Below are 21161 nucleotides of genomic sequence, written 5' to 3'. Positions count from 1 at the left end.
GCTGAGCAACCTGGCTCTTAGGGATGTGCATTGCCCATGTGGAAGGATCTGTCATCCTGCTTACTGGCCATGACTCAGAGGTGCTCAGAAAGATGAGACTACAGGAGCAGAGAGAAGTCACTACAGAAGCACCATTCTGCTCCCTCTCACAGAAGGAACTCCCTTTTTTGCCTCAAAGTTAGGAAATAAATAACCCCTATTTCCTGCCATAGCAACCTTCTTTTCCTGCCATCAGGTCCACCAAGGGACAGTGTTTAGCCAGTGTCACAACTCAAGATACGTGGCAGCTCTGCTCCTCTCTTTGGGCGAAGCAAGCAGCACAGTGGCTTTCACCAAAGCCTTTGCTGAAGTGGCTCTCAGAAGGCCACACCTGTGAGCAAATTTTGCAATTCCAGGAAATTAGTTTTCCATTTATGGTTTAAATTTGTTTGACTGGAAATTTAAAATCCCAAACAAGATGATGAAGGGAGGAAACTCCCCACACCTTCTGAAATCTGGCCACAAATAACACAACTAATAAAGAGAGAAGGGTGGAGGTTTACAGCTTGGCCCAAACCAGTGTGGTCCTGTCCCTGCTGCCAGTGCTTTCACAGAATGGTGGGGGGTTGGAAAGGGCCTCTGGAGATCATTGAGTCCAACCCCCTAAGCAAGGCAGGGTCACCTCGAGCAGGTTGCACAGGAACACAACCAGGCAGGTTTGGACCAGCTCTAGAGATGGAGTTCCCATCACCTCTCTGGGCATCCTGTTCCAGTGCTCTGCCACCCAAAAAGTAAAGTTCCTCCTCATGTTTTGAAGGAACTTCCTGCCCATATTACCTCTTGTCCTGTCACTGGGCACCACTGAAAGAAGCCTGGCCCCATCTTGACACCCACCCTTAAGGAATTTGTAAACATTGACCAGATAGCCTCTTAGCCTTTTCTTCTCCAGGCTAAACACCTGCAGGGCTCTCAGCCTTTCCTTACCAGGGAGATCTTCAGTTCCCTTAATCATCCTTGTAGACCACCACTGGACTGTCTCCAGTAGTTTCCTGCCCCTCTTGAACTGGGGAGCCCAGAACTGGACACAAATTCCAGATGAGGCCTCACTAGGGCAGACTAGAGCATTTTATACCAGAGACTGGATGAAAGCAGGACAAGGGGGCCCAGTGGACCTGGTGCTGAGGGACATGGTTTAGTGTCGAGCCTTCAGTGCTGGGTCGAAGGTTGGACTGGATGATTCACCGGATTCACAGAATACCAGGTCAGAAGGGACCTCAAGGATCCTGAAGGTATCTTCCAACCAGATGTATTGTGTGGTTCTGTGTAACACACTGGGCACTGTGTTTCAGGAGCCAGCTCCATCTCCCTTGGTGAGCTCCAAGGCTCTTCCTCCCTGATGGCCATGCTTGGGGAGCAAGGATGCCCTTTCCCAGGCTGCTCATCCAGGGTGAGGGTTTTCCTGCTCCTGCTGTGTTGTTCTGGGACAAAGAAAGAATTGAAACCTGGTGTCCTACTTCCTGGCAGGGCAGGGTGTCTGCTGGGTAGTTGTGCAAGGTTGGACAGTACCAAGTTGCCAGTGGTTTTCAGAGGAGTGACCTCTCCTGCCAGGCTTTGGCTCTTGATGCTGTCAGTGGGTGTCACTTTTGCCTGGGGCATGACTAAGGCAGCAGGCTGCTCTGCTGCCTGGGAAGCAGCTCTGCAACCCAGAGACTCTCATTGTTTTCACTTCAGAGTTCAAACTGAGCATAAAAACGCACAATGCATGTCCTTCCTCTCTGTGTACACCAGCATTAAAGCAGGACCAGCAGCAGGACCACGTCTCCTCCTTGCCTGAGTCTGCAGCAGCATCCCTTGCAAGCTTAACTGCCTCTTTGCTCAAACTACTCCCACAGTTGCTATTTAAGTCAAGCTGAACTAAGATTTGTTTGGCCCAAAGCGATGATTTTTTTAAAGCTGTTGAACTCTCAAATAGTTGGTCTGGGACCAACCCACAACAGTGGGAGATTTGTCATTTGGTCACTGAACCAGAAATTCACTTCTTAAGAGTTCCCAGCTCCCCAGCCACATGCAGTAACAGACCTGGTATGCACAACAGCTCCAGTAGGGTCACATTATTTACACCACTCAGAGATTTAGGGGCTCAGACTTCTTGCAGTGAACCACATAATACTGAATCAGCAAACACTGAGGGGCTGGTGGGGGGAAGGTTGAGAGACTGAAAATGGCCAAGCCAGACTTGGATCTGGTTATTACTTGGAACCATAGTTGGAAGGGACCTTGAAAGGTCACCTAGTCCAACTCCCTCACAATGAGCTGGGACATCATGGAAAACCCAGATTCAATACGACTCAAATACGTGGCTCTGAGTATAGCCTGAGTTCAGGGTAACAGGAACTCTATGACAGCATCACTTCAGGGAAAGGAATTTGCTGCTACACCACTTGTGTCCAAAGTGTACAGAAACAAGACAGATCCACCAAGCTCTTACATCCTGTAGGAGTCACTTTTTCACACAGCCACCGCATTAACTTTCCTCAATGGAGGATAAGCATCACAGCTTACTGTAGTATAGTAAAAGTCATCAGCCCTCTGTTCCATGCCACTATCTGGCAGCCTTTGTACTGTATTTCTAGCAGACATAACATGATGCCATTTTTTCTTATCAGCAGAAAAACAACAATAAAAAGAAAGCAAAACAGCCTCCAAGCTGCCTCATGAAGTATTTTCTGTTTCAGTTTTTCCTACACAAAGCTTGTCTGCACCCAGGCTAGGACAGATTTCAGAAGCAGATGGTAAGGGATCAATGCAGTCTGCAGTAAAGGAAAGTGCTGTTAGTCATGAGAGGGGTGACCCCTGTGTCCCTGCCTGGCCCCAGAAGCACAAATGATGACTTACCAGAGGCTACTGCCCACAGCCTCTCTTCTTGGAACTGCAACATCTGGTAAGTGAAGCCCTTCCCTTCCTCACCAATGACGTTTTTGCTGGGCACTCTTACGTCTTCAAAAAAGATCTGAGCTGTGTCTGATGACCTCATGCCCAGCTTGTCGATCTTTTTAGCAATGTGAATCCCTGAGAGAAAACAGGGGGCATTGGAAAGGTCACCAAAGGTAGAAGCATTAAGTACAAGCAGAGTGTTTTAATCAGGTGAAGTTTGTAGATGTGCAGGTATGTGCCAAGACCACAGTGAAACCTACCTCTAGGAAAAACAAATAACAGGATCCTGGAATTTAAAACTCAAAATTCAAGTACAACAGAATGGCCCAAATACCATTGTTAAGACTTCCCCCCCTCACCCTTACTCAACTAGCAAATCAGAAACTGCAAATGTAAAAGCTTCCCTTTTCATTATGTCCCCAAACAACACCACTTGGTTCCTAGTACCAATAAACTTACTTCAAGCACGCCTTGAAATGAAATACTTGTTTGCCCAGGGTTGAGTTTTAGTACCCTATAATCAAATGATGGAATTCAGTTTAGGAGTATTTGCCAAGTGCCTGCATTGCTGTGAAACAGCAGATCAAGATTTAAGAGTGACAGAAGCAGAGCTACGTTTTAAGCTGCAACTAGAAAATTTATCTTCCTGGAATTCCTCTTCCTTCTTTCCCTTCCTATACCATCCTGATTTTTTTCCTGGTACCTGCAGCAGAGAGAGCTGACAATCACCCCACAGCACTTTTTCCTATTCAGAAGAGGTTAAGACTCAAATGTGGAACTTCTGCAAACATCCAACAATTCCACATCAATCCCATATTTTGTTGTAACTCTCTTGTGATGCCCTACAAAATAAGTTTTAGTTCATCTAAGTAGCCACAGGAGGGTTCATAAAGAACATGGAATCATAGAATGGTGGGGGTAGGAAGGGATCTTTGGAGATCATCAGGACCAACACCCCTGCCAAAGCAGGGTCACTTAGGGCAGGTCACACAGGAGGGCATCCAAATGGGTCTTGAAAGCCTCCAGAGAAAGAGACTCCAAAACCTCTCTAAGCAGCTTGCTCCAGGGCTCCAGCATCCCAACAGCAAAGGTTTTCCTCATGTTAAGGTGGAACTTCCAGGGTTCCAGTTTATGTCTTTTGTCCCTTGTCCTGTCACAAGTATCATCAAGAAGAGACTGGCCCCTTCTTTCTGACACCTGAGTTTTGCTTGTGAAGAAGCTTTGCCTCCTCACAAACCTCCCAGCACAGCACTGACTCCACAGGCAATAGCCTGCTGGAGATCAGCTCAGTTCCTCCAGGTTTGGCCACATCAGACTACAGCTCCCTATTCCTATCAGGTAGGACTCATCCTGTTGTTTGCTTTTCCCTAGTTACAAGTTCTTTCCTGCTGTTGCTCAGATCCAAGCATAGCTTGCCACTCTGCCAGGAGATCTTAACAGACATCACTGATTTTTTGCTGGCCTTTCCCTTGTCTTTGGAGTTAACCTCCTTGTTGCTCTGGGGCTAATGTGAATATTCAGGGTGGAAGTCAAGAATGTTTCAGAGGTAAACCAAGGCCAACAACCGGGAGTGAAGACTTGTGCCAAGCATCCTTATTGCATCTGCCAAGTCAACATGCAAAGGAAAACTCTCCTCCAAAGCAGCATGTGTGTCTTTGCAGGACAACCACCACTTTACTACCCACATGCTGGTACTCTGACTGGTTTTGTGATGAGCAGGTTTTGGTTATAGCTACCTCTTGATTCTAATGGTTTTTCAATCCTCTACTACTCTGGAATGTGGCTTTGTAGGAGTTGGTCCCTACACAGACTGTCATGGTTCCTCTCTCTACTGTGTACCTTGCTACCCTTCATGGCTTTCAGTCAACATCTGAGTTCATATAGACATCTCAGCTTCTACTGACAGGAGACCTTCAGCCATATGAAAATCACTTTGAATTTGAAGGCTGTGACTGCCAACTTCTGCCTGCAAAGCCACTCTGCCTGGCTGCATGGCATAAGGTTGTGGAAAGTTTCATCTCTTTGCAGAGCGGAAATACTGACAGGACTTCCAAATGCCAAGCCTGCTCTCCAAAGAAGGTCCACATAGACTTCCATACCTTCCACTCAAGATTTTTTTTCTCCACCAGCCAATCTACAAACAGACTGTGAGTTAGGAAGACTTGCTTTGATGTGTGCTCAAGGCAGGAATTAAGTAAGAACAGTTGTGTAAGAATTTCTGACTCTTGGATTGAAAGTTACCCAGCAACTGGCACCCCGTCGTGCCAAAAAAGCATTTGTGGTTTGTACCTGCATTAAAATCAGAGCTAGACAAATACAATCTGAACCCAAACAGACCCAAATGATTGCTGGAACATCTTTTCCTGTTGGAATATCACTGCTGTGTTTCTGTGTAAGTCCCAGAGTCCAGCTCATTTTATGGCTTCACTGCTCCTCCTCCACATGGAGCTGTGCTTACAGCCCCTGTGAGGGGAAGGTTTGCTAAGGACTGTGCTGCAAGAAGAACAACTGCTGCCAGTCCTTTGTGTTGCTAGATGAGTCTTGTTTGCTCCTCACCAGCCCTGTTCTCCGGACCCTTCACCAGCTTTGTCACCCTACTCTGGACCTGCTCCAGCAACTCAGTGTGAATGAGGGCCCCAAAACTGAACCCAGCACTCACGGTGTGGCCTCACCAGTGCTGAGTCCAGCAGGACAATCACTTCCCTACTCCTGCTGGCCACACCACTGCTGATCCAGGCCAGGATGCTGGTGGCCTTCTTGGCCACCCAGGTACACCCTGACTCACCTTCAACCAGCTGTCAACCAACACCCCATGGTCTTTCTCTGCTGGGCAAATTGCAGCCACTCTGCCCCAGGCCTGGAACCTTCATGGGGTTATTGTGACACAAACACTTGGCCTTGTTGATTCTCACACAGATGGCTTTGGCCCATCCATCCAGCCTGGCCAGGTCCCTCTGTAGAGCCTTCCTACTCTCAAGATGAACACTTCCTCCCAACATACTGTCATCTGCAAACTTACTGAGGGTGCATTCAATCTCCTCTCCTAGGTCACTGACAAAAAATTAGCTGGTTTAAGTACAAGCTGTGACAAGCAGGGTACAAAGGGGAAGGGGAAGGAGGTTTGGGGGGTGGGGGGAGAGGGGCAGTGGAGCAGCTTCCCTGGACTCTGGGGGAACCAGAGGGGTTTCTGTGTTGTTTACTAATTGTAACTATCTGTATAATATTGTAAATACTGTATATCTTGTACATATTCATTGCATTCCATTGCAGAGTGTAGTTTTTGCTTGTAAATACAGCTTTCATTTGCTTCTGAGTTAGTTGTGCTGTTGAAGTTAATAATTGGCTTTCAGACTTGGATCTCTTTTTTTTTCCCCGTTATCACCACATGACTCAAGTATGAAACAATTCAGACTTCCATGCAAGGTGCTGGCCTGGTCTCTCTCCATCCTTCCAGGTACACGCAAGGAGGGAGTTACAATCCCTGCTGCAGCATGGATCCCTTCCTTACCCTGTCATACAGGCTGGTGACAGCAGCACTTAGTCAGACACAACATACTCATTCTCTGTTGCACTCCTCCTTGAGCTTTGACACACAAACATCTACAGGCACTTGATAGTGCATCATTTGGTGACATCTTCCAGACACTTCCTGTACAGTCTTACTCTGCTGCCCTCCAAGAAGAACAATCTTTGGCAGACAGATATCCTTAGGATGTATCAAACCATCTGGAGCTTCCTGCTCACTTCTGTGTCAAACGGCAGCCTTTTCATGCTTTTGCTCTTTGCTTTCCTGACACATCTCACTTCTGATACAATCCACTCACTGACCACAATCAACAGGTCTTGGCAGAGTGACCTTTTTGGAGTCCAGTATCTGTTTTAGACCAGATATTAGGAAGCAACTCTTTACAGTGAGGGTGGTGAGACACTGGAACAGGCTGCCCAGGGAAGTTGTGGATGCTTCATCCCTGGAGGTGTTCAAGGCCAAGCTGGATGAGGCCTTGAGCAACCTGGTCTAGTGGAAGGTGTCCTTGCCCTTGGCAAGGGGTGTGGAACTGCATGATCTTTAAGGTCCCTTCCAATCTAAACCATTCTGTGAATCTCTGAATCATACAAGAATGGAAGCATGAACACTTTGAGGCCTGCAATTTTGTTTTTAGGAAGACTTCTCTGCAGATAAGCTTCAGGTGACTCAGGCAATTTTTCTAATAAAACCTTGTTTATCACAGGCTAGGAAGGCTTGATGGGACCCTGAGCAACCTGATCTAGTTGATGTCCCTGCTCACTGCAGGGGGGTTGACAAGATGACCTTTAAGAGTCCCTTCCAACCCAATATGTTCTATGATAAGGAAGGTCTGTGTAGAGGCTGTGTGACCTAACAAGACCCCTCTCTAAAGCTACAGTAACTCACATGAGCAGCTCAGCTTAATCCTCTGTGAGTTTCCATTCAAAGCCTATCCTGCATGAGCAAAGGTTGTAGAAACTCACAACCCACTCAGAACTTGCTTAATTCCCGAGGCAACTCACTTGCTCGAGTTACTCCAGATTGAAATTCACTTACAAGACACTCACAGAACGGTTTGGGTTGGAAGGGACCTTTAAGGTCATCTAGTCCAACGCCCTTGCAGTGAGCAGGAACATAGATCAGGTTGCTCAGAGCCCCATACAACCTGACCTGGAAGGTTTCCAGGGATGGGGCATCTACCACCTGCCTGGGCAACCTGTTCCAGTGTCTCACCACCTTCACTGTAAAAAATGTCTTCCTTATATCCAGTGTAAATCTCCCCTCTTTTGGTCCAAACCCTTTCCCTATCACATCAGGTCCTTCTAAAATATTCAATTTCCTTCTTGTTTCCTCCTGAACTCACCTGTTCTGTGGAAGTGTGCAAATGCATTTCAGAACCCCCTTGCTATGGCAGTGGAAGACTGCACAGCCCTCTGTCAAACATGTATTTGCCATACACAGCCCTGCCAATGACATCAGATGTGAAGAGGAACAGCTCAGTGATTACCAGGCAGATTCATTGGCAGACATATGAGGGATTTGTTTCGATGAGGAGGTCCTTCACTGGTGTTTGCCAGCAGGCACATCCAGTCCGCTTGGCAGCCGGAGGTGATCCACATCTTGCCGCCATTGATGATGTACTCATCGCCTTTCCTCACAGCTGTTGTCTTGATGCCTATCTCAAACCACAGGAAACAAAGGGTTATTCTTGGGAAGGAGGCAGCAGCTGGTTCCTCTAGGACTGGCAGAGTCACTCCCTTGCTCTCAAGACAACTGATCATAGAATCACAGAATGCTAGGGGTTGGAAGGCATCTCCAGAGATCATCAAGTCTAAGCGATATTTAGTTCTCCCTTTGTACTGCTTTGCAGGGAGACAGCAAAGGGCTATGGAGATGACCAGGGGACTAAAACATCTCTTATGAAGAAAGGATAAGGGACTTGGGGCTTTTTAGCCTGGAGAGCGGAAAACTGAGGGAGGGGGGTCACGCAAATTCCTATCAATGCTTAAAGGGTGGGTGTCAGGAGGATAGGACAAGCTTTGATCATTGGTCCCCAGTGACAGAACAAGAGATAATGGCATAAATTTGACTATAAGTAGTTCCATCTAAATTTGAGCACTGGACCAGGCTGCCCAGAGAGACAGTGGAAGCTCAATCTCTGAAGACATTCCAAAGCCTGCCTGGATGCCATCCTGTGCAACTTGCTCTAGGTGAACCTGCTTTGCATGGGGGTTGGGTCAGATGATCTTCAGAGGTCCCTTCCAATCCCTATCATTCTGTGATTCTGAGACTCATAGCCCCCAAGCCCTCCAATCCTTCCAGGTCACAACTCTTGGAAGTCAAGCCAGGGAAACCAAACCACTCCTCTCATCCTAGTTTATAGAATCATGGAATAATTTTGGCTGGCAAAGACTAAGACCATCAAGCCCACACCATTATCTAACTCTACCAAGTCCGGTGCCAAAGGTTAGGTGGAGTCTTCATCGCAGTGGGTGAAGTCGGAAAACCTTCCTACGTAAATGTGGTTGTTATAAACTCAGGCCGGGAACATTTCAGCCTTTGGTGGTCTGTTAGGCTCTTCTGTTCTTGTGAACATGAGTCACTGAGCACTACTGACTTCAGAGTCCTGACTTCAAACAACCATCAGCCTCCATATCTGTGTTTGCATACAGATAAACCCACTTCCTGTGTGTTCCTGCTCACAACAGCCTGCTAAATCCAAAGCTAGGACAATTTCCAACAGCCATCTCTCAATGTGAAGAGTGTCTGGACATGAAGGAGTTTGAAATACATCCTATTCATAATCCCTGGCCAAAAAAAGGTATCTTATTTTAATCTGTGAGTGTTCATACCATGCTGCAACCAGCCCTAGCTGCAACAGCCAGCTAGAGAAAATCAGAGAATCAACTCATAGTATCCTTAAGGTTGGAAAAGGCCTCTAAGACCAAGTCCAACTGTCAACCTAACACCACCATGCCCTCTAAAACCAGGGTCCCTAACGCTGTGTCTACACCTCCAGGGATGCTGACTCCACCTGGGTAACCCCTTCCAATGCTTCACCACTCTTTCAGAAAAGCAGTTTCTCCTAATCTAAACCAAAACCTCCATTTTTTTTCCAATCTAAACCTGCCCTGGTGCAAGTCAAGGATGTTTCCTCTTGTCCTATTGATAGCTGACCTCACTAGAACCTCTTTTCAGGGAGTTGCAGAGAGCAGTATGGTCGCCCCTAAAAAAAAAAAAGAGTCCTTAGCTGGTATTTACACTGCTGCAGAATTTCCACAGGGCTGGCTTCCTTCTCCTGTAATTGAACCAAAACCCCAACTATGGAAGACTCTCCAGCAGATACCTAGCTATAAATAGTTGATGCTATGAGAACTCTACCACACCCCTCAGAGTACCTGTGAGTTTAATGAGACTTTGAAGCCCATAAGAGCCTATCTACTGAGGACTTGGAGGGTAGGAATCAGACACCATTTGAAGTAGGCAGGCACATTTAAGTCAGCTGCTTACACCTACCTCAATCTCCTTCCTGAAGGCTCTAAACGTAAAGCAAACCCAGGTACCTAACCTTCATTTAGAAGATAAATTAGGACTGAGGCTAGCATGGCTGAAAATCAAAGAACAGGGGAGAAATGATGAGAGGAAATTGTCTAAGGTATAAACCAAGGGAATATTGGATACAGCCATAGCTGAAAGGAACTTGGAAGCAGGTAATGAGGAACAGAAAGGCAAGGGCAGGACTAATGTGGGTAAAGTCAGCAGTCGATGAAAGGATTATGCCAAATCTGTCCAAGGGACTTGAGGACTTGATATGAAATCTGTGTACTGATGAAGGTCAGCAACCTGAAGGAATCCACAGTACTGATGCTTATAAGACATGGACACAGACACAGGACAATCGTACTCATGGAGACTAAATAATAAATGAAGGACAGACAATAGCTGGAGGAAGAAACATGACACTGGAGTAGTGTGAGAAGGGTGTAATCACTACACAGCGATTTACATCACACATCCCTTTGTTGTGGAACAGCTACTGAAGAGATTAGATTGAGGTCCCGAGGAAGGACTGCAGAGGAACACTGAGCACTGTAGTGTTATCACAGATGTAGACAGTTCTTGCAGGCATGGCTCACAGGACTAACCATCTAGACACAGATTAAAGAACAATGCTTCACTAGTGGCAACATTCAAGTGCTTCCAGATTGAGAGTTGATAGGCTGCTTCCAACACTTGAGAAATGACTACTTAAAATCAACTGGTGGAGAGTCGATTTTTTAGAGGAAGGATGATCAAGTCAATAAGTCAGTCTTATGTTTAAAACACAGCAGGCTTTGAAAAACTACTTAACAAATTACTGAAGTCCAGTGGGCTCAGCCTCAGGAATCTGGCTGGGAAACTAATTAGGAATATTTGACTGTTCTTATTCTCTCTGACAGCACACAGCTCTGGGAAGATGATACTTCACTGGATGCGCTGTAACTGATTTTGGGCATGCCTTGTAGCGCCTATAACTCAACAGCTTGGAGAGTATGCTCTGAGGGCACCTTCTAGGAAAGGCTACAAAGCATCATCAAAAGACATATGAGACACCCAGTGCCACACAAGCAGCCAGGGATGTTCACTTCACCATACTTGCTCACACAACACACTTGAGCCTCGAGCTTTCTTCTCCACTATGCTGTTGAGCCCACCCATGCAGCTAAATAGATTTGACAAAAGGCAATGTTGGCTTCAACTTCTAAGGTCAAAACTCTGATCAAGGATAGGCATCCTTAAGGTAAAAAATGAAGAACATTTATCTGGAATTAACACGATCAAAACAGGAAAAGAAACCCCAAACTTGCATGAAACAGCTTCAAATCTAACTAAATGAATGAACACTTAAAAACCCAAACCAATCCTGAAACAAAAAAACAGGAGATGGCCTATAGGAAAAGAAAGAAATTAATCAGCAAAGTAAGCTACAGTTTGGAGGTCAGGTAAGAACAGCCACAGCTCAGACTGAGTTCAAACTTGCAGCTGAAAACCACCAAAATCAAAGCAGATGGAGGCAGCAAACAGAAATGTTTCAGCCACAGAAATGAAGAAAGGATGAGAAAACTCAGGGGGCACACAGAGGACACCCCAAACCTAAATATTTCACATGAGATTACACAAGATTCACAATCCAGCTGACAAAGCAAGGGCTGCACAGAGCTGAAAATGAGTGGAAGCAGGGGCTGTTGGCTTTGGCAGGCTGCACAGCCTCAGAACATCTTTGGAAGGAAAAAGAATTCCCTTTACCAGTGGTGTCTTCATAATTCTGCTTGTAACAAAAATGCATTTTCCAGAGAAAAGCAGAAGCGGTTCCTGTTGGACCCAAACAAACTCAAATGGCTGCCACTCAGGAATGAGGAGTTAAAACTTTGAAAAACACAAGAATTAGGACAAAAGTGGAAATGTGGGTGAGGAACTTGGCAAAGGGGAAATTGCATCAGGTTGCATTCAAAGAGGAAGTGCTGACAGGCAGAGAGGGCACTGTTGGAGCTCTTGGACAAAGCCTATTAAGTATTTGCACTAATAATCTTTGAAAGAGTCATAGCATGATGGGAGATGGAAGGGACTTCCAGAGGTCCAACCCCTTGCCAGAGCAGGATTACCCAGAGCAGGTCATACAGCAATGCATCCAGAGAGGTCTTCGAAGTCTCCAAAGATGATGACTCCACAGCCTCTCTGGGCAGCCTGATCCAGGCTCCTTTCTCCTGTTGAGGTATAAACTAATGAAATTTGCTGGTAACATAAACATAGGAGGCATCATCAATCAGAGAGCTGAGATATTGTCCAGCAAGAAATTACTTTAAGTTTTCAAATTCAATGAAGATGATCTGCATAGCTAGCCAGAAGGTGATGCTTCTGCTAGTGTTTGTGCCATTATAGACACCTATTCAATAAAGGTGTGAGGGGGGTTGTGTGCTCAGAAAAGATGAGCTAAACCCAGAAAAGCAGGAAGTTTGGATTCCACTGAGATAAAATGGGCCAAGATATCTATGTTGAAGGGATAGAGATGAACAGCTGCTTGGTGCAGTTGCCTGGAAGAGATAACTTGAAGAAAGAGAGAAGGTCCAGAGGAGACCATGAGGATGATCAGAGAGCTGGAGCACTTCCCCTATGGGGACAAGCTCAGGGACTTGAGTCTGTTCAGCCTGGAGAAGAGAAGGCTCCAGGAAGACCTAATAGCAGCTTGCCAATACCTGAAGGGGGCTACAAGAAAGCTAAGGCTATAGGAGAGAAATGAGCTTCTTGACTCCAAGGTGTGTCCACTGTAGAGAGTCAAGGGTGAAAACTAGAACTGAAATAAAAGAACTGGTGTAGAGGAGGTTCCATATAGACGTAAGAGAAATTCTTCACTTTGAAGGTGACAGAGCCCTGGAGAAGGCTGCCCAGAGAGGTGGAGTCTCCTCTGTAGGCATTCCAAACATGCTTGTATGTGTTCTGGGCAACTGACTCTAGGTGATTCTGCTCTGGCAGGAGGGTTGGACTAGATGATCTTCAGAGGTCCCTTCCAATCTGTGATTCTGTGTGATTCTTTCTGCCTGGTACAAACCAGTGCTACTCAGAACATAACCCAGTGCTACTCAGGCCCAAGTTGTTCTTTTAATTACCCTGCAGAAGCATTTTAAGCTGGTTTCTGGATGTGTATCAGAGCTTCCATGACAGGTGAAAAAGTATCATGACTTCATCTTGCAATCTGCCTGCCAGCTGCAGTCTGGGCTCATCAGAGAATCCCAGCTGATCCCAAATTTCTCTTTAATTCTATTAACCCGAGTGTGTCACAGCAATTAAACTGGATTGGAAACAACATGCAGCTAAGAGAATATTTGTGTTACTTCTCATCTGCAACATTGCATCAAAATATTAAAATCCTATTTAGGAACTTCTGATAATCATCTAATTAAACAAGAGAGGCATTCATTAAAATAAATCACGTTGCATTTCTTACATTTCCAATTGCTCATTTTAATGCAAACCAAGGCTATCAAACTTACTGAGTTTTTCTTATACACAATCAATTAGCTAGAAAGGAAAACAGCAATGGATCATGCAGGAAGATGATGAGGGTGATAGAACACTGCAACAGGTTGCCCAGAGAGATGGTGGAGGCCCAATCCCTGGAGACATTCAAGGTAAGGCTGGATGGGGCTCTGAGCCACCTGATCTAGTTGGAGATGTCCCTGCTCACCGTGCAAGGTGGTTTGGTAAAGTGACCTTCAAGGGTCCCTTCCAACCTGATATATTTTATGATTCTATTCTGTGAATCCCAGAATGGTAGGGGTTGGAAGAGGCCTCTGGTGATCATCTAGTCCAAACCACCAAGGCAGCATCACCCAGGGCAGGTCACACAGGAACACTTCCAAATGGGTTTTGCAAGCCTTCAGAGAAGGAGACTCCACAACCTCTCTGGGTGGGCAGCCTGCTCCACTGCTCCAGCACCCTCATAGCAAAGAATTTTTTCCACAGGTTGAGGTGGAACTTTCTTGGTTCCACTTTGTGGGTGTTGCCCCTTGCCCTGTCATGGGTACCACCAAGAAGAGCCTGGTCCCTTCTTCTTGACACCCATGCTTCAGATATTTGTAAAAATTTAGATCTCCTCTCAGTCTTTTCCAGACTAAACAGCCCCAGGTCTCTCACAGCCTTTCCTCATCAGACAGATGTTCCAGTCCCTTCACCATCTTTGTAGCCCTCTGCTCCCCTCTCTCCAGTAGTTCCCTGTCCCTCTTGAACTGGACACAATACTCCAGATGTGCTCTCACTAGAGCAGAGTAGAGGGAAGAAGAACCTCCCTTGACCTGCTGGACACACTCTTCTCATGCACCCCAGGAAATCATTTGCCTTCCTGGCCAGGAGGACACATGGCTTTTCTTCTCTTGTATTTCTTACAAATGGTGGTGGCAAAGGGAAGGGACAGGGAAACCAGATCCCTTCCATGATAGCACAGGCTGCAGGTTAACTCACTTGCAACATCTGACCCAGCTCCAGCTTCACTGATTCCCAAGCAAGCCACGAAATCTCCAGCGATAGTTGGTGCAAGGAACTCTTTTTTCAACTCATCAGAACCAAACCTGCAACAATATAATGAACAAGACAGGACATTAAAAGTTTTTGGAGGTAAACTTTATTTATGAGTTACTTGCAAATTTGGGCCCACCCACACAGTGCTAATTTTTCCTGTGACTAGGTAAAACCAGTTCCAGAGCCAGAAATATGAACAGATACCTTCCAAAGCTATGATTCAGAGCCTTCACCAGAACATTTCTCCCAACATTCAGCTGCTTTCATCAATTCAAAATGTGGTCCATCTCATTTCATGATTGATTTTGTCCTAATTAACATTGACTGGTTTGGTCTTTCAGTGTGAGTGGTGAGCTTGTGGTCCAGATCTTGAACTTCTCTTGTGCTAGACTGAAAAATTCCTCTGGTCTTGAGATGTTTCTTCTGTGAGCAGAAATCCATAAAAGTCAAGTTCCACCTTAGCCTCCTCTTTGCTAAGAGGTTTCTCAGGTCAGCATCTCCACTCATGGCTGCACAAGCAGGCTAAGTGACCTGGATCCTCCTTCTAAAACACTGTCTCAGTACTTCCAAAGGAGTGATGTTATTTTAGCTAAGACTGACCCCTCCACTCCAAGCCTGACTCAAAACAAAGGACATAGGCTGGCCAAAGAACAGGCTGGGAGCTAACAGACACCACTTTGAGCCCCACTCCTAGTCCTGTCTCTGCTGATAATCACAGCACCTATCCCAAACAGTGAAGCTATCCCAAGAAGTGAGCTTGAAGTGTTTGCTCCTTCCTCCAGCAAACTGGAACAAAGACCTGGTGTCTGTTATGCCTTGGCTTTCCTTGTTTTTCCTGGGGTAAGGTCAAGCATGGCTGGCTGAACACTTATTAGACCAGAAACCCCAACCAACAACATGAAAAACTAGATGTTGAGAGGAACTAACAGGAATTTTTGGCAGTGCTTTCTGACACTTAGAGCTTTGCCAAGCTTCGGTTATTTCAACAGAGGATTTGATATCTTTGGTTGTTTGGTTGAAGTTCCAGAAAACAGTTTAGCTCTTCCCAAAAATCAGGCTGCAGAAGAAGTTGTTTTGCAATTACTAAGAAAATGAATAAATAAATGAATGTCTGGTGTTGTTCTCTTCAGAAGATCAGGGATCTCCATGCCTTGCAGCAAGGCCATGCTGCTCAGCAAGCAGCTGGCTGCTATGTTAGAAACATGAGGGGAGGTTTCCTGCAAAATTCCACCCATCTAACATGCATCCTATAAAAACCTGAGGTTTGCATGAATGCAATACCCACTCATTTCCAATTCAACAGCTCCAGAATTAGAAAACTGCTAGCAATGAGATCATGCTCAGACTCAAGACAGACCAGACCATGCCTGCTTGCTGGCCTGAGGCCATACCCCAGAGCATCGTTTCCCATGCCATTAACTCTGCAGCTCTACCATACATTTCCATGCACATCTGTATGGATTCACACACACCAGTTGTACAGTCAGCTGGAACTCCTTGTTGATGCACAAGTCTCAAGTGTGACGTTCTGACATGTTAAGAGATGGATGAAAGTGTTCCATGCTTTCTTGCCCCACACTTAAGTGGAAGGTCATCAATATAAACACAAAAAAAGATAGTGGTATGAGTTAGCCAGAAGTCCCAAGAGTGAGATTCTGACACATGAAGAGGTGTATGACAGTGGTCCACCCTGGAATATTATGTCCAGCTATGTGTTCCCCAACACAAGAAGAACATGGACCTGCTGGAGCAGGTCCAAGAGGAGGCCATGAAGATGATCAGAGGGCTGGAGCACTTCTCCAATGAGGACGGGCTGAGAGAGTTCTTCTCCAGGCTGTTCAGCCTGGAGAAGAAAAGGCTGTGGGGACACCACATGACAGTATCTGAAGGGGACATACAGGAAGGCTGGGGAGGGTCTGTTTAGAAAGGGTTGTAGTGATAGGAGGAGGGACAATGGTTTGAAACTGCAATAGTGAAGATTTAGGTTGGGCATTAGGAGGAAGTTCTGCACAGTGAGAGTGGTGACATACTGTAACTGGTTGCCCAGAGATGTGGTTGAGGCTTCATCTCTGGAGACATTCAAGGTCTGACCTGATGGGGCTCTGAGCCCTGATCTATTGTTGATGTCCCTGCTCATTGTGGGGGGATGAGGGGGTGGGGGTTGCACAAGATGATGTTTGAAGGTCCCTTGATTCAGATAGTTCTGTTGATGTGCCCTTCCAATCATGAATTTGAAGTCACCATTATTCATCTCCAGTATCTAAACCTCTGCTGACAGGTGAGATTGCTGCATTGAATGAAAACATGTCTAGTGCACATCACTGTTCTGATGTGATTGGGCTGATAATTATCTTGGTAGAACTGCAGAGCTTAGTTTTGTTTCTTCTGCTTCTGCATAAAAAACCCCAAAACAAATGAGCTGAAGTGAACTAATTAAATTCATAAGGCAAGTTCTGAGCAGGACTGAGGGACACACCAGTATGATACAGTGCCCCATGCCAAGTGTGAATTGAAATTGTGACTATGAATGGCAGTTCTGACACAGCTATCAGCATTTGATCAATCACAGAATGGGCTGAGCTGGAAGAGACCTCCAAGGGTCATCTAATCCTCTGCAGTAAGCAGGGGCATCCTCAACTAGACCAGCTTGCTCAGGGCCCTGTCGAGCCTCAGCTTTAATATCTCCAGGAATGAAGCTGGGCAACCTGTTGCAGTGTTCCACTACCCTCATGGTGGAGAACTTGTTCCTCACATCCAATCTGAATCTGCTCTGCTCTCATTTCAAACTATTGCCCCTTGCTCTGTCACTGCAGGCCTTTGGGAACAGTCCCTCTGTAGCCTTCTCGTAGCCCCCTTCAGATACTGGAAAACTGCTCCTAGGTCACCCCAGAGCCTTCTCCAGGCTGAACAACCCCAGCTCCCTCATCCTGTCCTCACAGAAGAGGTGCTCCAACCCCCTGATCATTTTTGTGACCCTCCTCTGGACCTGCTCCATTAACTCATGCTTTCTTACACTGGAGCTCACATATCTGACCACTACTCACCCCCAAAGCAAGGATAAAGCAAAAAGAAATAAATAAGAGAGGTTTTCAGATTATTTCCTTATTACTCTCTATCTGTTGTCATTCTCTTCTAACTATTACCTCAAAGATGACTCAATAGTTTACTCACGAACTTCCTAAGAATATAATAAAGATTTCCTTTAGGCAAGAAGAGGGTAACTCTGACCTATGCTCATTTTCCTTCTTACATATACAAGCAAAAGGTGAAAGTCTCCCAAATCTCTTTCTGCTCTGCTCCTAGACTCAAACTATCATTAATGCAGTAGCCATGTGCCCTGCTTTTGCTTCAGTGTCATCCTGCACATGCATCCCACACCCCATCACCAGATATGTAGGTCCAGCTCTGCAGTGCTCCTTGGATCTTCAAGACACAAGAAGCAAGGAAAACAAAGGGAAGGGATGCTCTTTACAGGCACAGAAAGGGTTAGAACGACATGGTGAACAGCAGCAAGCACCACTGGGTAGCATGGAAACCTCCTGCAACTCAGTGATTGACATAATGTGGATTTAAGAGTATCCATAATGCAATCAGCTTGCTCTCCTTGAGTCCCTAATTCAGGCAAGATAAGAACACATGTGAGTTTAAAAAAAACCAACCTCTGCATTTAGAAAACTACTCTAGTTTTTGGCTCCCAGTGTCTATCAGGCCTTGAAGCTTCAGTTATTTTAAGTTTTTAGGAAATAAACAGCTCAGTTTGAGAAACTGCTGTGCATGCAAATCAAAATCTGCAGGGCTCCTTCCAAGCATGAGCAAGAATGTAACTTCCTGAAAGTTGCCAAATCAACAAACAAATAAACAAATAATGAAATAGAATAAAAGGGCAGGAAGAGTGAAGAGGCAAACAGTTATGGGTAACATCTTGAAAACCCATTGTTTATGTCATTAAAATCTGACTACAATGTACTTCCCATTTAACTGACTATCTCAAAAGACTTCCAGAAACTAAGACTTGCAACAGCTTGTCACTGAAGAAAGGAACAGACTCATGGATGTCGTAGAAACAGTATCCAGGAGGCACCCTTTTATCTAGCAAAAAGATGTTCTTACTTAAAAGTAAACAATAAAGACTTGAGGACATAAAATCATAGAATGGTTTGGGTTAGAAGTGACCCTTCATGATCATATAGTTCCAACCCCCTGCCATGAGTAGGGACACCTCCTACTAGCCCAGCTTGCTCAAGGCCTCATCCAACCTGCCCTTTGAACGCTGTCAGGCTTGGAGTCTCCACAGTTTCTCTGGGCAATCTGTTCCCTCATAGGGAAGATTTCTTCTTCACGTCTTATCTCAATCCAGCTTCTTCCACTTTGAAGGCATTACCCTTTGGCCTTTTCACTCCATGCCTTTGTAAGAAGTCCCTGATAGTGCAGATGGTGAAGCAGCAATCTTAAGAGATTCCCTCCAGTAGCTCCCTGTTCCTTCTTGAATGAGGGAGCCCAGAAATGGACCCAATACTCCAAATATGGCCTCAGCAGGGCAGAGTTTAGGGGGAAGAAAACCTGCCTTGACCTGCTGGGCACACTTTTCTCAGTGCACCCCAGAATACCGTTGGCCTTCTTGGCCACAATGCCAGCTCATGGTGAACTTGTTTTCCACCAGCACTCCCAGGTCCCAAGGTTTTGTGTTTGCAAACACATCACCTGCTACCAAACAAAGCCTATGTTTTACTATATATTACCATAGAATATTCTAACATTTAATTATTTTTTTCTCCTATAGAAGAAACTAAGAGAGGTAGAGAGTAGGTTTCTTCCTCAAGCATAGCTGAAGAGCAATCAGACAATAAACCTTCACAGTGTTGCTTTGGTTCTGCCCTTGGGTTTCAGACCTTAACACACAGTGATTTGGGTTTTAGGGTGACCCAAAACTTACTGAAAGCTACCTTGTAAGAGCAGGAGTGGCCATGCCAACTTGCACTCCAACAGCCATAGGAATAGCTCCACAGCGGATGTGCCCCAGCTCTTCTGCCACTGCCATTCTGTAGGAGAAGTCCAAGCCCATGCCGCCGTATTCTGAGGGAAAACCAAAGCTGTGAGACTCCTCTTCTAGACTGGCCCAAGCAACAAGAGAACAGATTGCTTTTGTAAGGACTTGCAAACTGCAGTTCCACTGCTGATTTTTCAGTGTTTCACAGCTCTCAACTTGCCTTTCAGAAAAGTAACAGAATTGCAGAAACATTAATGTTGGAAAAGCCCTTTAAGATCAAGTCCAATCATCAGCCCAACACCACCATGACCACTAAACCATGTCTCAAAGTGCCATGTCTGTGTGGTTTTTTGGAACACTTCCAGGGATGGTGACTCTACCACCTCCCTGGGCAGCCTGTTTGAATGCCTGACCACTCTTGCAGCAAAGAAGTTTTCCCTAGTATCTAAACCAAACCTCCCTTGGTGCAACTTGAGGCCATTTCCTCTTGGTGCTCTTGTTACTAGGGAGAAGAGACCAATCCCCCACCTCAACACAACTCCTCTCAGAGAGTTGTAGAGAGCCATAAGGTCTCCCCTCATGCTTCTTCTTTCTTTCCAGGCTAAACCACCCCAGTTCCCTCAGCTGCTCCTCACCAGCCCTGTTCTCCAGACCCTTCAGCTCTGGACCACCCCAGCACCTCAATGTCTTTCTTGCAGTGAGGTGCCCAAAACTGAGCCCAGGTGCCACTCTTTCTTGACAAAAATTTCAAATGACACCAGGTCTAACAACCCATGTGCACATCAGATTAACTCTGAATACCTTAAATAGCATCACTGCCGTCATTGGAAACAGCAGAGAAAGTGACAGGCTGCTGAAAACTACATCAGGAGGCAAAATTCTTCTTTGTGACAGCAGGATTATATAAAATCACCAGAAGGAGAAGGGACAGTGGTTGTGAATTAGAGAAGAGTAGATTTAGACTGGATATTAGGAAGAAGGATTTTGCTGTGAGGTGGTGGCACACTGGAACAGGTTGCCCAGAGAGGTGATGGAGGCCCAATCCCTGCAGACACTCAAGGTGAGGTTTGATCCTGATTGGGCTCTGAGCAACCTGCTCTAGTTGGGGAGGAGAAGGCTCCGAGGTGACCTATTTGTGGCCTTCCAGTATCTGAAGGGGGCCTACAGGAAGGCTGGGGAGGGACTTCTCAGGATCTCAGGTAGTGATAGGATTAGGGGGAATGGAATGAAGCTGGAGGTGGGGAGATCCAGACCGGACATGAGGAGGAAGTTGTTCGCCATCGGAGTGGTGAAGCCCTGGAATGGGTTGTCCAGGGAGGTGTCTGAGGCCCCACCCCTGAAGGTGTTTAAGCCCAGGCTGGATGAGGCTCTGGCCAGCCTGATCTAGTGTGGGGTGTCCCTGTCCATGGCAGGGGGGCTGGAACTAGGTGATCCTTGTGGTCCCTTCCAACCCTGACTGATACTATGATACTATGTTCCTGGTGTTGGAGTAGATGGCCATTAAAGGTCTTTTTCAACCTGATGTACTCTATGATTCTATGCTTTTATTTCTTCATGGTAATGTCCAGCTCCCACTGTCACCCCCAAAGCACTCAAGCAGAGCTCATCTTTCTCAAACACAGCAAAGTCAGCACAGAGCAAGACCCCATGCAAGCCATGTCCCTGTGCTAAACTACCACCATGAGATCCAAACCCCACGTGAGA

General features: G+C 46.0%; 1 protein-coding gene across 1 annotated transcript in view; it reads right to left on the bottom strand.

The window, feature by feature from the left end:
- Positions 1–21161, bottom strand: part of LOC137450463 (probable acyl-CoA dehydrogenase 6) — a 78877-nt gene that overhangs the window by 6087 nt on the left and 51629 nt on the right. The window contains exons 3-6 of the mRNA XM_068157026.1: positions 19414–19543; positions 14414–14520; positions 7926–8093; positions 2875–3048 (exon numbers count right to left, since the gene is read on the bottom strand). Coding sequence (XP_068013127.1) covers positions 2875–3048; positions 7926–8093; positions 14414–14520; positions 19414–19543 — 579 coding nt within the window. The remainder of the gene's footprint in view (positions 1–2874; positions 3049–7925; positions 8094–14413; positions 14521–19413; positions 19544–21161) is intronic.

This window comes from Melanerpes formicivorus, unplaced genomic scaffold (genome assembly GCF_026170545.1).
Source record: "Melanerpes formicivorus ecotype bairdi unplaced genomic scaffold, bMelFor1.0.p_v2 SCAF_35, whole genome shotgun sequence".
Classification (NCBI taxonomy): domain Eukaryota; kingdom Metazoa; phylum Chordata; class Aves; order Piciformes; family Picidae; genus Melanerpes; species Melanerpes formicivorus.
This window is presented reverse-complemented; position numbering and strand designations above follow the sequence as displayed.